The sequence below is a fragment of the Rhinolophus sinicus genome, linkage group LG17 (genome assembly GCF_036562045.2).
Source record: "Rhinolophus sinicus isolate RSC01 linkage group LG17, ASM3656204v1, whole genome shotgun sequence".
Classification (NCBI taxonomy): domain Eukaryota; kingdom Metazoa; phylum Chordata; class Mammalia; order Chiroptera; family Rhinolophidae; genus Rhinolophus; species Rhinolophus sinicus.
Window position 1 is genome coordinate 21,807,220 of NC_133766.1, and position 14,837 is coordinate 21,822,056.

The 14,837-nt window shown below is 52.2% G+C and overlaps 1 protein-coding gene across 1 annotated transcript in view; it reads right to left on the reverse strand.

Annotated features, from left to right (window-relative positions):
• MAPKAPK2 (MAPK activated protein kinase 2) overlaps positions 1-14,468 on the reverse strand; it is a 45,033-nt gene extending 30,565 nt beyond the window's left edge. Inside the window, exon 1 of the mRNA XM_019752465.2 lies at positions 13,986-14,468. Coding sequence (XP_019608024.2) covers positions 13,986-14,246 — 261 coding nt within the window. The 5' untranslated portion in view covers positions 14,247-14,468. The remainder of the gene's footprint in view (positions 1-13,985) is intronic.
• Positions 14,469-14,837: the final 369 nt, after the last annotated feature.

Consider the following 14,837-nt stretch of genomic DNA (forward strand, 5'->3'; position numbering starts at 1 on the left):
CTCGCTCTCAGGGACAACCTGGAACATCCTGCAGTCGACTGAGGCTGGAGGCAAACCACGCTTGTACCGGAACGTTTGGGCAGCATTGGGTATAGCAACCCAAGAGAGAAGAAATGAATGGCACCAGGAAAGGAAGGAAGGAAGGAAGGAAGGAAGGAAGGAAGGAAGGAAGGAAGGAAGGAAGGAAGGGGAAGGGGAAGGGGAAGGGGAAGGAAAGGAAAGGAAAGAAAGAGAAAAGCTCCATTACTTTTCCAGACCTCAAAAGTTTTCATCAGGAAAATATCATCTACACACTTCCAAACACAACTGGATTCCTGCCCGGGTACAACACAAAGGCCAAGTTCAAATGTAACCAAGGACTCCAGATAGACATGTGTGGTCTTCCAGCCTTGATTTCCGCCTCCCACATTTCGGGGCCCTTTTCCCAGCATCTGCCAAGACTGTGCTCTGAAGCTCCCAAAACGTCTGGTGATTTGAGCTGAGAAACAAGCATTGCCTCAACCTCCTGGGCCACCAAATGAACAGCAGACCTGGCAAGCGAGGCCAGGTGGGTACCCTGTTTAAACGGCTCTCACTGTCAAGGAGAGGCCACCAGGTCGCCTTTCAGAAATGAGCTGGTGCAGCCTGTCTCTTGCCTGGAGAGCAACGGACAAGACACTTTCTCAAGGCTCCCTCAGCCCAAGGCAAGGACTACTTTCTCTTTGGAAAAGCAGCTAGCCTGCTGCAGAGACATAGTCTCTCCGAGAAGAGAGACACTGGAAGGTATGAATGGGGGAGGAAGGATGGAAGAAAGGCTCCAGAAGAAAGGATTGTGGGCAGAGGGGGGTAATAGCCATCCATCAAAGATTAGATACTTTCCCTGAGGTTTACTGGAAGATGTTTTTTGTCCCCTTCCTGCTCTATAAAACCAAAGAAAGAAAACATGTTGCAACTTCCTTTGTCACACACAGCCACATGCTCAGGAAAAAACAGACCCGACCCATTGCTTCACTTTCCCATCTGCACTAACGGTTAGTCCTTTGGCTCCATCCCAAGCAACTTCTGCTCACCCAGCTCCTGAGAGGCAGGAAGCAAACGGCCAGAGCTTGGGGCAGGGGGCCTCCCCATCACCCTGCCTGCCACCTCCTCCCCCTGGGAGGCTAACGCATGAAGGGTGCGATTCTTCAGAGCAAGAGAGAAGCCCTGTGAAGGCCCCGAGGGGCGAAAAATAACCTCTGCCAGGGCTTCAGCCTGGCCATTTCCTTCTCATTACCTCCTTCCACCCTGGCTCTAAGCGATGGTCAGGAAACACCCAATCCCAGTATTTCCTATTACCAGGAAGATCCCTGGGAAGACATCGTCTCTTTCCCCCTCAGCCACACAGAAGCTGGGAGCACCCAGTGAAGTTCCCTCCACAAGCCTTACAAACGCTTCTGTCAGCTTAACTTTTATCTGCACCGTCCCCTGGGTGTGTCACAGGGGTGAGTCCGTAATGTCTCTGCCAGTGCCAGACAAAAGTGATCCTACCTTCTCAGCCCCTCCAGCCTTGAGGACCCCACCCCTCGTCTCTGTATCCTCTGTTGCTCAACTCCATCACTTTCCCCACCACCTGCCTGAACCTTTCTTCATGTGTAAAACCAGGAATCAGACCACTCGGCCTACCTGTCAGAAAGGTACAGTAAGTCCGCACTCAACGCTGTCGATAGGTTCTGTGACTTTAAGTGAAACGACGACGGAGAATGAAACCAATTTTATCATAGGCTAATGGCTGTAAACAGCAGTTAAGTTCCTATAGCAGCATCTTATCTCATCAACATTATAACGAAAAGACGTTATTATTAGAGGACGTGCTATACTGTCTGTCAGAGTGTCAAGTGAGACTGTGTCAAAGGGCACAGTCCAGATTTAGGGGACAGTCTTTTTTCATTCCTTTCATTCTTTATACACACATAGGTGTTCATTCCTCTAAACTATTTTAAGTTCCCAAAGGCAGGGCCTACATCTTATCATTGTAGCAATTTGTACAAAATAAGCATTCCATCAATATTTGATGATGAAACATAAATCGCTGGGTCAACTACGTACTGAATTATAACGCAGTCACGGAAGAACCATCAGAGAGGCAGTGCTGCCAGCGAGCAGGAGCCCAGGTGTCAGAGCCACACACTCCACAGTAACGGCCTCCGGTCTCTGCACTTGCTCTTCTTCTGCCTGCTGCCCTGCCCCCTCCAAGTCGTTCCAAGGCTCACTCAACTATCACCTTTGCAGTGAAGCCCTGCCTGAGCCCCTATTTAAAATTTCAACCCAAGTACATACTCCCAGCATTCCAGGGCCTTCTCCCCTAATTTATCTTCTTCTTTATACTTATTACCATCCAATAAGCTGTGTCACTTAGTTGATTATGTTCTGTCTCCCCTGCAAGCTCTATGCAGGCAGGATTTTGTTTTGTTTTGTTTTTCTGGTCAGTTTTGTACAGCGATGTACTTCCAGGGCCTAAAATAATACTTAGCACTTCGTAGGTTCAGTAAATAATTGGTAATAAGTGAATGATTCTGCACGTTTTCTCTTCTGTAAAATGAGGACTTTCACTTGGCAGTATCACTAAGGATGTACTTAAGACACCTAACACAATGCCTGTGATACATAATATCTGCTCAGTAAAGACTCCATCTGGGAAACCTTCACAGTGTTGCTAGAACTTTCAACAGTGACCTGAATGAGACAGAAGACAGAAGATTGTTACATGTATCAAAGTCAATCTGCTCTTCTAATCTATCCTTCAGGAGGATGCAAAAGTCATTCTTGGCTCTGCTAATTAATTTTCTTGAGTAGTAAGTTGCTTTGGATCTCAGAGGGATAAAAGGCACCCTAAGGCAAACCCAGCTTAGAAAGGCAAATCCAGCAGCGGTCTAGTGTGAACTGCTGGAAATCAACCCTCATTGTTCGAAATTCCTCTCACCTCATAGAGCAGAGGCATTAAAGGGGTCTAAACCCAAGGGGATGGCCCTGACTAGTCACCCATTCTAGGTTAATCCTGCCATCTGGGCCTCCTGATGGCCAGTCAGCAGGGAAGGCAGGAGGCAGGCATGGATTACATAAATGTTTGTAAATATTGGTTGAATGGCTGAATGAATAAAAATACTACAGCCAGGAGGAGGATGAAAGAACACTGGCCTGCAGTGAGGACAGAAAGGAGGGCTCCCAGTCCCCTGGCTCCCCGGAACCCAGCTCCCAGGGAACCTGGGCTGACCACCTCTTTCCCAGCATCAGGTTGCTTTCCCAGCAATACGGTTGCAACAACAGTAAATGCAGAAAGCCCTTCAATGCAGAGTCCTTCCAGATCAAGACCGAACCCTCTGATTTACAAATGAGGAAACTGAGGAGGCCCAAATAGGCTCTAGGACTTGCTGAGGACCACACAGACAGGTCTCTCAGATACCACCAGTCCAGTTCTATTTCCCCTGGAAACTTGTGGCATGGACTTAAGTGGCCCCACAAGGTTCAAACCTCTGACCTCAGTCCTGGCAACTCGGTGTGCAACGCTGGGCCTCTTGCAACACATCAGAGCGAGGCCAGCAGACAGATCACCTTGGACTGCACCTTGCGTCTGTGCTGTTTCTGGAGCTAACTAGAAGATGCCAGAGCTGTAGGAAAGCTGGCAAGTTCCACATCTGTCCCTCTCGCTCAGACAAAGTTTCCCAAGAGGCAAAAGGGTCATCTCCAGAGCAGAACAGGAAAAGGTGGGGTTCTAGAACAGGGAGGAGGAGGAGGAGAGGCATCAGTGGGAAACTGTGGTCAGGGCCCTTACAAGAATGAGAACTCCATTAGCAAAAACAGAAGGTGCCAGCTTGAGTCAGCAGATCCGAGTGGGTGGAGGGGAGAAGTGCCCAGAAGAGTTTTCTGAAAATGAATTTTTAGCAGACAGGAGGAAAACCAGGGACATTCAGAGGGACCTTCACATACACCTGGCTCAGTCACAGAGAGTCCAGCCCAATACTGCCCTTCTCCCAGAACCAGCCCTTCCGTCCCGAGAATCCCCGCTAGTACCTTGTATTTATGTAGGTAGCATCCACCACTAGCTATCACACCTTTACTAGGCAGCTCGGTGTCATGCACAATGCCTCAGTACTCGGAATTGGCAGGATACGAAAAGAATGAAGATGTGGGTCTTCAAGGAACTTAGAATCCATTATCTAGAGGAGCACCTTGCACATGGAGAAAGACATTTAAAATGTGGACTAAAAGGTAAGAGTGTCTTGGCAAGGTTGACAGGGAGGGATGGTGGAGACCTGCTTCTGGTGGGAAAGGCTTCCTGAAAGTAGCAGCACTGTGCAGGGCAGAACAGGCAGGTACAGACGAGGGCGGGGCAGAGGGCAAAGAAGCTACAGATGGGACACACACCACCGCAGTTACGGGGTGGGACAGCAAAGCCCTGCTAAGGAAACAGCATAGATAAGCCACTTGAGCTGACACATAACATGCGTGGTGGGGGGTTGGGGGGGGGCGACAATGACAAAACAATCCAACAGGGTCAGAGCAGGGAAGGCTTTGGAAACTTCCTGTATTCTGCAGGCAAAGGGAACCCACTGAAGGGTTTAAGCTGGGAAGCTGCATGATCAGAGCTGGGCTTTAGGCAAACTGATGCACCCTCACGCCAAGGAACTGAGGCCCAAGAGCTTTCCTTCCATGGTTGAGGGTCTCAGTCAGCTCCATGTTTCTACTACCCATCGCACCCCCCGCCCCCTCCCACCACCACCACTAGTCTCTATTGCTTCTTTCTCTAATTACACCTCAAACCCAATTTTATGTTCTTTTGAAAAAAAATCTAAGGCAATGTAACCAAGACAATTCCATGAAATCAGGAGAGCCAGGCAAAGGGGCGCTCACACCCCTCTTCTTCCTCCCCAACAGCACTGCCAAGTGTAGCCACGAAGGGTATGAAGTCCCTGTGAATCCTACACAGGCTCTAGTGGACAGAATACGAAGCTTGTGAGCCTGGGAGCCAGAGGGAATGACAAAACTCAGCACTTCTATAAACGCAAGTATTTACAAAGCTGGTTACTATACACGCTCACTTAGTCCCCGTGGCCTTCTGCCTTTTGGAGATCTGGGTGCCTGTGAGGAGACAGGCAGGACGAAAGGCATGAGACGATCCCTGCTGCCCTCACCAGCACAGCAGAGTGCGCCAGACGGCAGCAAGTTCCAAGGCTGCAAGCCCCAAGGCACACGCTCTCTTCACCAGCCCACCTGCATTCCTAGAATGCTCGAAGTTCCACTGGGGCCTCAAATGCCCAGGACTATCCCTCGCCCCCCTCAGTCCCCACGACCCACCCGGGGCTCTGCAGAAGTATTTGCCAAGCAATTTGCAGATTCTTTACTTAGACAGGCTTCCCTTCCTGGCTCCTGTAAAGCCTGACCTTTTAGAGTCCTACCAGCCTTCCTCTAAGAATTACAGAAGCCAAGAAGGGGTCCAGAGTAGGGAGAGAAGTGGAAAAGCATGGCTACCCAAGGACAGGGGCTCCTCTGTCAGAGTTAAAAATAAACTCTTAGTAATTTACACCCAACTCCTCCCCTACAAAGGCTAATGGGCTTTGGCAGAGAAGTCTCTCCCTGCAGAGGGAAGGCCTCAGGCGGATGGGAGAAGGCAGACATGGAGACACGGTCTGCGTATGTAAATCTAGGTGAAGGCAGAGGAACCCCCCCCCCCCCCCCCGCCAAGTCCTGCCTGGCCTCCTACCGTTCACCCACCTACCCCTTCTCTCAAATAAGTTCTCGTCCCAGAAAACAGACACAGAACCTCACCTCCCAGGCCATGGTTAGTACTAACACCTGTCCAAGGAGTAGAGCAATCAGAAAGAAGAGAATGCCAAAGTCAAGCTAAAAGAAATATTCTGTCCAGAATCCATCAGTTGACAGGTGTCCCAGCTACCTGAGCCCCTTTCTTCACCTCCTTCTACAGGTTCCCAGGATCCATGGGTGGCAAGGAAGAGGTGACCTCGATGGACCTCAGGGGACACTATCACCAATCCCCCTGCCCCCTCCCCCCCACAGTCAGGAGGTAGAAGAGACCCACGCTCTCTGTGACACTTGCAGGTGGCTGAGTTGGGAGGGCCAGAGGGGCCGTGGTCCGACTCATGGAGGAGGCCTGAGAGCCAGGCCCAGTTACTCCTCAGTTATTCTTGAAAGCCAACGAGATGAGGTCACACTTGTGAATGTGAGTGTGGTAACCTGAAGCCCCACGCTGCGGGAGGTTGAGAGTATCCTTAGCAACAGGGCAGGAGTTCTAGGGCAGGTAGCATGCGCAGTCACAGGCAGTCGCAGTCACAGGCAGTCGGGGTGAGGGCGCGGGACAGGCAGGAGGGCTTTCCTCCTCATCCCCACACATCTTCCGGCAGGGAGACCTGCTTGCAGGTGGAGCCTGGAGGAAGCCAGAGCTGGAGGCAAGCACAGATGAGAGTGGACTTGTTCACCCTCCTCCCTAGCTCACGCCTCCCCTAGTGAGGAATAGGCAAGGCGGCTCCCCAGAGCCTCTGTGCACATACAGCGTGCTACCTGGACAAGCACCAGCCAAAGCTCACTCCCAGCACTTAGAAAGCAACTTGGTCCAAAACCACCTCCCAAGCTCAGGCTGGAAGCAAAGGGGCAAACGGAGAGAGCACGAGTAAACAGACAGAAGTTCAGCAGTGTTGCAGGAAGATCTGGGACAGATCCCAGGGCCTGGCAGTGAGGGGAGACTGCGGCAGTGACAGGTTTATTTTTAGTTGTTGGGACAGAGGGGCTGAGTTACAGTCTGGGCCCTGGGCAGAAGACCACGTTGCAAATGCCTAGGGTGGGCTGGCAGCCTTGTAACAATTTGGATAATCAAAATGACAGCAAAGTGACCAACTCAATCACCTGCCTGGGGAGAGACTGAGAGGAAGGAGACCCCAGGAACATTAAGGAACAGCTGGCAGGGGGATGGTCTCTTAGGCCCCTCCCCTACCCAGGACCGGAGAGATTTCATCTTTGCTTCAGGTTCAAAAGAAGAATCTTCACCGAGTTAAGCCAAACAGAGAGAAGGCGTGGACAGAACGGCTCCTTTTGGCCCCCTCATCTCTGAGACAGGAAAGACTTCCAACAGTGGCCATGAAGCTGCTGCGTTGGTCACCGCTCTTCACCGCCCAGACAAGTCCTGGAGTGACACTGGCCATGGAGATACCTGGAAACGTCCCTTAAGAGTAAGATGCCCTTTCTTATGACCCTTTGGGACAGCTCAGATTCCTAGCAGAACAAACACACAGCCTGGATGGTCCTGGAGGGAACATGAGTTACAGACAGCGATTGACCTTGAGGCCACATCCCAGCCTCTACCACCTGCCGGATGGCACACCAAAGTGTTTACTGGATTAGATAACAAAGACCCCAAGAACTCTACATGGCCAGAGGCTAAGCACAACCTTACCCCCTTTCTACTGTGTCTCTTCCTCCTCCAACCAAATTTGATGGCCTGGCACAAGGCACCCCACAGTCCACAGCTCCAGGGCTGAAACTACTGCTTTAGCCTTGACTAGGCAGGAAGAAAAGAGAACAGACATCACCAGGCAGCCCCCTGTCCTCTTGCTTCTGCAGACTCCCGATATCCCTTTTTACACCGTCCTGCGGTAAAGGTACAAAGTGGTACGTGCATGTAACTCCTAACTTCCCCATCAGCTCTGGGAATCAGTCTCCAACTGTCACCTCACAACAGCCCCTAGCCGATACCACATCTTTGGGTGAAAGAGAAGACACATGCCTGACAAGTGGACAGTGGGCTAGCTGCAGCCCCCCCTCCGCCAGATGCCCGTTCTGGGCACAGCCCGCAGCACCAATCCCAGGGGCCATGCTTGGCCCCACAGTTTCAAATGGGAAAAGAGTTTTGGATGGAAGACAGAGAACTCTCCATCTCTACCTGAGCCACCACTACACTAAGATGCTTCTGATTTCAAGGCAAAAGTAGGTTCACACCCCATGGAATTTTACAGCCTGTCCTCTCTGCTAACTGAAACACAAGTCTTCACACAAGAAAAGGAGCGGCGAGCTGGTCATGGGCTTCCCTAGAGCCCAGAATTAAGCTTATGAAAAAGGCACGCACGCTGGCCCAGGTACTGCTGACGGTCAGTCATGGAGAAAGGCAGCAAGCTAAGCTGTCTGCTCCCGGGTTCTTGCTCCCAGCACAGCCTTCCACTGCTGCACACGCCACTGCTCAAGCAGCCACCAGTAGCCTGACCCTCTGGTGTACACACTGAGGCCTGGAAAACTTAACTGACCTACTCAGGGTCACACAACTAGCTAGCAGGGCACAAAGACAGACCCTTTGTTGCTCTTGCTAATCGAGCGCATAACCCATAGTAATGGGTTCATCTCGACATTTCTATCCGTACAGATCTTAAAATAAAAAATGTCAGTATTCCCCTAAAGACTGGAAAAGACAGAAAATCTGATTTGGGTTACCGACCCGGTGGACATCAAGCTGCCCAGTGGTGTGGCCCCTTCTCTTTACCAGTGTCCCCGTTCATAAGGTGACCTATGTAGAAAGACCCTAGTGGCCAGTTAGTGGAGCTCATTTTTGCAGCACTACCATGTCTGCAATCTGGTACTACCTCTGGCAAGCAGAACACCAAAGGAACCCAAACCAAGAGGAGGTCCCAGAGAGGCAGGTGCCAAGACATGGCTCTGATGCTGACACCAGGTGAGACCAGGTATGTACCCCTCAACCGTCCTAGACTGGCCAAGCCTTTTCCTCTACGAGGCGGAAGGAGTCAAAGATGACAGGGAAGTGTTGTCAGCGTGAAGGTGCGTTGAGGAACCCCTGGGCCTTAAATCATTACCCCTTCCAACTCCAAGAACTCGGCCCTGTCCACCTAACTCCCTCTGGGACACTGAAACACCTGGAAAGAAAGATGCAGTACCCGGAGAGGGAAAGGGAGCCCATATGACGCTTGCAAGGGACTGAAGCAGAGGAGAGGAAGCAGGAAAGCATGAATCCTGTGCCACAGCATCAAACCACCGGGGAGAATCCCGGATCAGAGCACAGGAGGGCTACTGGGGAGTTGTTAAAGACTCAGAAGCAGATGCTGGGGCCCTGTCCTTCCCTGCTGGGGCTGACATTCCTCCTGGCACAGACTCCACAGCGGTGACAGGAGCGTGAGCCCCCCTCCTGCTGCCCCAGGATCTGGCCAGGATTAAGTCTGCCTCCAGCAGTGCTGAGCTTCGGCTCCTCTAGGCCTTGCCCTGAGTCCCTGCACCTGCTACGTAAGTAAAACCATCAACTGATGATGGTCCAGCTTCGTGGAGCCCAAGCAGTTGAAACACCATAGAGTGGACACCAATACTTTCATCCTCCTGAAAAGGAGGCCCCTCACTTCCCAGACACCCACCGATGTCCAGGCCGGAGGCCTTGGCTGCCTTTCCCTACCCCCCGCCTTCTGTAAGCCACTGATCCCAGATCTTAGCTGGAGATTATGTTCAAGCTCTGTCAAAGCCCAGAATTCACAAGTGAAGAAGGACCCTGAGCCAAGCCTGCTTTGATCCTGCCTCAGTGGACGCCCAGAGCTGCACTGCAGCAGACGGGGGCCAGGGCCCCAGGAGAGGGACAGTGTCTCTAAAACCCTCCCTCAAAGAACCACAAGCCTCAACCTCAGCGACTCGTAACCTTTTTTAAAACATCCTGTTAGTTTACTTGATGCCCCTCAAACACTTTAGAACCTGCTTTGAATACAAAGATGGCGCAGGTTTGCTCCTGAGCCACCAGCCCCACTTGCTCCCTACCAACCTGAGCTCCCGCTCTCCCTTCAACTCTCCCCAAGGCCAAGGCCACCACACCTGCTGCAGAGCTGCTTACTGCTCAAGGCCCAGCAATGGGCTGTCCTCAGCGCCTTGGGTCCTCACAGATATCCATTTCAAAGCTCCTCTATTCCCAACCAAACGTTTAACCCCTAGACCAGCAAAGTTTCGTGGAACTTTCTACAAGGATGAAAACACTCTTCTGCACTGTTCAATCCCGTAGCCATTCGCCACATGCAGCCACTGGATACTCCAAATGTGGCTAGCAGCTGATTTTTCACATTTATTTAGTTTAACTTAATTCATTTTAATTTAAATAGCCATGCGTGGCTACAGGTTACCACATCAGGCAGTGCAGCCTAGACTACATTTAACTTCACCTTCCCCAAATCAGTTTCTTGACCCTCCACCCCCAAATTCTGAGGCCACTTCATGTCTGTATCCTCTACACAACTAAAAATACGGTAGGACGCTCAGCAAACTGCTAAATACCTGCAACCGTAGTGGACATGAAAGAGGCTGCTTTGGTCAATGAACCTTCCTCACCTTGTGATTCCACCCAGCAAACCCCAATTTGAACACGGCCCATCACCCAGCCACACTACCCATCTTGCTCCCAACAGGCACACAGCACCAAGTGTGCTGGATCTGTTGCCTGTCCTGGGGGGATGTGGGCGCTCTGGTGTTCCCCCTAACAGTATCCAGACCAACCATGAGAGGTTCCAACCAGCAATTCTTCAGAACACCAAAGAAAGCCGTATCACAGTGACACGAAGTGACCTGGGGAGAGAGGACCACTGGAGAAAGAAGAAACCATGGGACCTTGCTTTTCTAATCCACGCAATAGAAAGACTGACAGAGATAAGTTATGACAACAGTCTATATTTTATAAAGCAATAACATGCTTCACCTAGTAAGAGTCACACAGCAGAGGGACAACAATACCAGCTTTAATTAAATTTGTTCAGCTAATACCTAAGAGTCACCATGACACAGTGAGGCAGGAAGCGGCTGAGGAACCCATGGCGAATATGACCAATTACCACAGAAGTGGGTTGAGACTAGGCGTCCCTATCAAATAAATAGTTAATAGAATTCCCATATTCTTGTACGAAAAAATAAGACATTTGTCAAACACTACTACAAGGGGGAGGGGTGGTAAAAAAGCTGGTTTACCACAGATTCAAAACTCATAGAGCGGCTGCTGAGCTGGTTTATAAACTGCCCCTCCAACGTCAGGGATTGTTTCTGGGGAGGTGATAAATCCCTGCCTAGCACCCCCTCACCCAAGAGTGAAGCTCCTCTGGCTTGAGGGACTGGAGCAGCAGCCAGTCCCAAGCCCTGGCCTACTGATGTCACTGCAGTTACAGAGTGGGAAGGGGCCTGACACTGCGACTCAGGCATCCTGGGGTCTGATCCTGGCTCTGCCAAGTGCATGGCTGTATTACCCTCAAGCAAGTCTACCCTGGGCCTTACTTTTCTTATCTGCAGAATGAGCGGGTTAGAGATGACCTCTAAAGTCCCTTCGGACTCTGACTGAAGCATGAGTAAAAGCAGCCGGAAGAGACGGTGAGTGAGGTCATAGCACCCACCAGAAGCATTTAAATGTCAGATCTCTCAGGTGGAAGTAGAGAAGCAGCAGGGCAAACTGAGGCTGCTGCTTTAAGCGCTGATTTCACTTAATAGGCCTAAAAGATCACAGACCACAGATAGGGAGCAGGGCAGCTGGGCAGTCACCACCTCCTATCAACTCTCAGCGCTGTGACACAGCAGAGGCCATGCTGCTGCCCTACGCTCTGCTCTCTGCCCCAAATCCCCAGGAACGACCTGACATACTGTGTAGAGTCGAGGTCTCCTCCTTTTTCCCTCGGGCCCTTTCCAGATGGGGTAACCCCTCCTGCCCCCCACCCGTCTTCCTCCCTTGCTTTATAATCAAAACACTACTGGTTTTGAAAATCACTTCACTAATCAGCACCTAAGGTTAAGTTCATCAAGATCCAAGATCTATAAATCTCTTTGGTGCATGCCTGGAACAGGATTCTTTGAACCAGATTCTCCTACAACTGTAATTATGTCTTAGCCAATATTTGGATATGAAGTGCTGTTGACACTGCTGTCAGTCTCTGAATGTCTCATCCCTTCTTTCTTCCTCTATTATTAAGTTTTTATACAAAGATGTGTGGGAAATCTATAATATAACAGTTGAGTCAACTTGTAAGATCTGGGAGCAGGCTGCCTATCAAAACAGATTGACTTCAGTCTTCACCCACTCCTAGCTGGAGAAGAATAAACGATGAGCATTATTTAAAATACTGCTGGATTTTCGCTTTCAGAACGATTCAAAAGGGGGTAACATCCAAATCTCTCTTCTACTAATTACAACAGAAATCTGCATTGCCACACAAAAGCATCTTAGAGGGTGGTTCTGCGTGGCTATGAAACAGAATGAGAAGATGAGAGCTTTTGTTCTGAAGTCTTTGCACAATATTCCAACTCCCAAGAAATTGAGTAGCCAGTGTCCCCAAACTGCTGATGGGTGAAGGCAGATGGCATTTCAGAGGGGACAGAAAATTCTCCTGGAAAGAAGCAGCAGTCACTTCCTCAACTCCACTGCCCAAGGTCAGAGCCACGGTCAAACAACTATCCCCCCTCCCTGCCCCCAGTTATAAGTACAGAAAAAGTGGTCTAAGGCACAAAAAGTATTAAAATGTTCAAGAGACTAATATATCCCTTCTCCAACAGTCTAACACTAAACACTAACCAAAACCCCATAGCAACACCATAAAGTAGAAACCAAATAAAATCTGAATGTTGGAACTAGTTGAAAGCTTTCTCCAAAAAAGGTAGGTTGAAAGCAGCAAGAAAATAATTTTAGAGATCTTAAATCTGGAAATCGGACATGCTTACCCTCTACAAACCTGAAGTATGTACCCGAGTTTTATTACAGCTAATTATATATTCAACAGTTTCACCCAACACATATCTCAGTTTTGTATTAATAGCTGAAACACAGCTAGCCCTGCGGGTTGAGGGGGAAGAAATACAACACAGGAAGTAATTTTCTCCTCCTCCAATCATTAAGACACCCCAGGGGAAACAGGCCTGACATACCACCTTTAGAGATGTGGTTTAATCTGTAAACCCTCAGAGGGGAAAACGTCTGTAGTGACTCTGAACCCTGGCTACCATTGCAGGGGGCCCACTCACCTCATCAACCTCCAAGTCAATTCTGTTTAACTTCTGGAGTAGGTATTCTCACTGAAATCCCCGTTCTCCCTCTACCAGACCCTCTCATAAAGAAAAAGAGGTTGGGTTTCCCCAACTGAAGGATAACGCTCCCTTCCACTGTCCAACAACGGTCCATATCCAGGACTCAAGTGGCCACCTCTGATCTGCGGAATCAGTACTGGGCCACGCGTGGCCTGCAGACCGGGTTTACAATGGTCACTGGAGCTGTGGAAACAGCGGACGCCGTGCGGGAGGCTTCCCACCCGGAGCCTCACTGCACTCAAGGTAGGAGGGTCCCTACTCTAGGATCAAAAGAACCCCTCCTGCCCCCGGGGGCGGCGGCCGAGCGGAATCCCCAGCAGGGCACCCACCTCTGGGGCCCGCACGACGCCAGGCGGCACCGCCGCACTCGCGAGGCTCAGGGAAGTGAAATCACACACTCCGGCTCCCAAATAAGGAGCGAGCCTAAATAAACTCTGAGATCCGACTTCTCAAAACCAACCGACCAACCAGCTCAATGAGTAATGGGCCTTTTGTGCCCGCAGAAAGAAAGGAAGGCGAAGGAGAGGATGGGGAACCACAAACCCCGAAAATCACTTCCTCGAGGCGCGGTGAAATTAGCAGAAGAGGTCGCGAAGCCAACCGTTCCGACTCGGCTGGATCCGGATCAAACCCCAAAATGGCAGAGTCCTCAAGAGTCCTCGCGAGCCCCCGCCGCTCACACCCGGAGGTGACCGGAAACGCGGTCTCGGCGGCGTGGTCAGCTGGGCCCTGACCTTCCCGCTGCCCCCGCCCTCCGCGCACTTGGCACCCTCGGCGCCGGGACCCACGGTCCCGCAGCGGCCCGGACGCCCCGTCCCAGCAAAGGGTCGGTGCGGTCACGCTGAGCCACCGCGCGCTCCGGCCGCCCCAGGGCGTGGGGCGCGTCCCTCGGAGCCCCCGCTGCCGGTCCTCCCCTCCCCCGCCCCCAAACCTACTTTTAGGGCGAATTTCTCCTGGGTCCTCTTGTTGAAGATCTGTAAAACTTTCCCGTTGATGCCCAGCCCCAGGACCTGGGTGGTGACCTTGTAGTCGTCGATGATGGCGTTCTTCTTGATCTGCAGGCTCGACCTGACGTGGAACTGGGGAAACTGCTGCGGGATCTGCGGCGGCAGCTGGGCCGGGGCGGGGGGCTGCGGCGGCGGCGGCGGGTTGGGGAACAGCACCGGCGGGGTCTGGCCCTGGGAGTTGGACAGCATGGTGCCGGGAGACGCGGGAGGAGAGGCGGGAGGGCCCGCGGCCGCTCCCTCCTCCGGCTCCGGACGGGGTCCCCGCCACCCCCCGCCCGGCGGCGAAGTTTGCTCCGGGCTGGGGCCGGCTTCCCCGGCCCGGCCCGGCTCCAGGCTCGGCGGGTCGCGGGGCTCCGTGGGTCCCGCTGTGCGCCGCTGGCGCCCACCAGCCCAGTTCCCTCCCTCCCACCCTCCCCCCGGGGGCCTGACGCTCGGAGGAACGCGGGACGGCGGGGGCCCAGCCCGGGGGGAAGCGGCCGTGCGACAAAGTACCCAGCCCAGGGGCCGGCGGCCGCGTCACAGCCTCGTCTGCGTCCGGGGCTGGTCCTTAAAGGGGAGGGTCGGAGGGGGCAGGGCTTGGGGAGGCGGGGCCGGGCCGGGGAGGTGTGGGCGTGGGGGAGGGGCTGGCCTTAAAGGGGAGGACGCGAGACATCCGGAGCGTAGAGGGCGGGGCTCGGGGCTGGGGGACAAGTGGGGACAGTGAAATCCTAGTTCTTAATTAATTAAGGCCACGCAAGGGGAAGGCGGAGGCGTATGGAAGTCGCTGCATAATTCAGATAG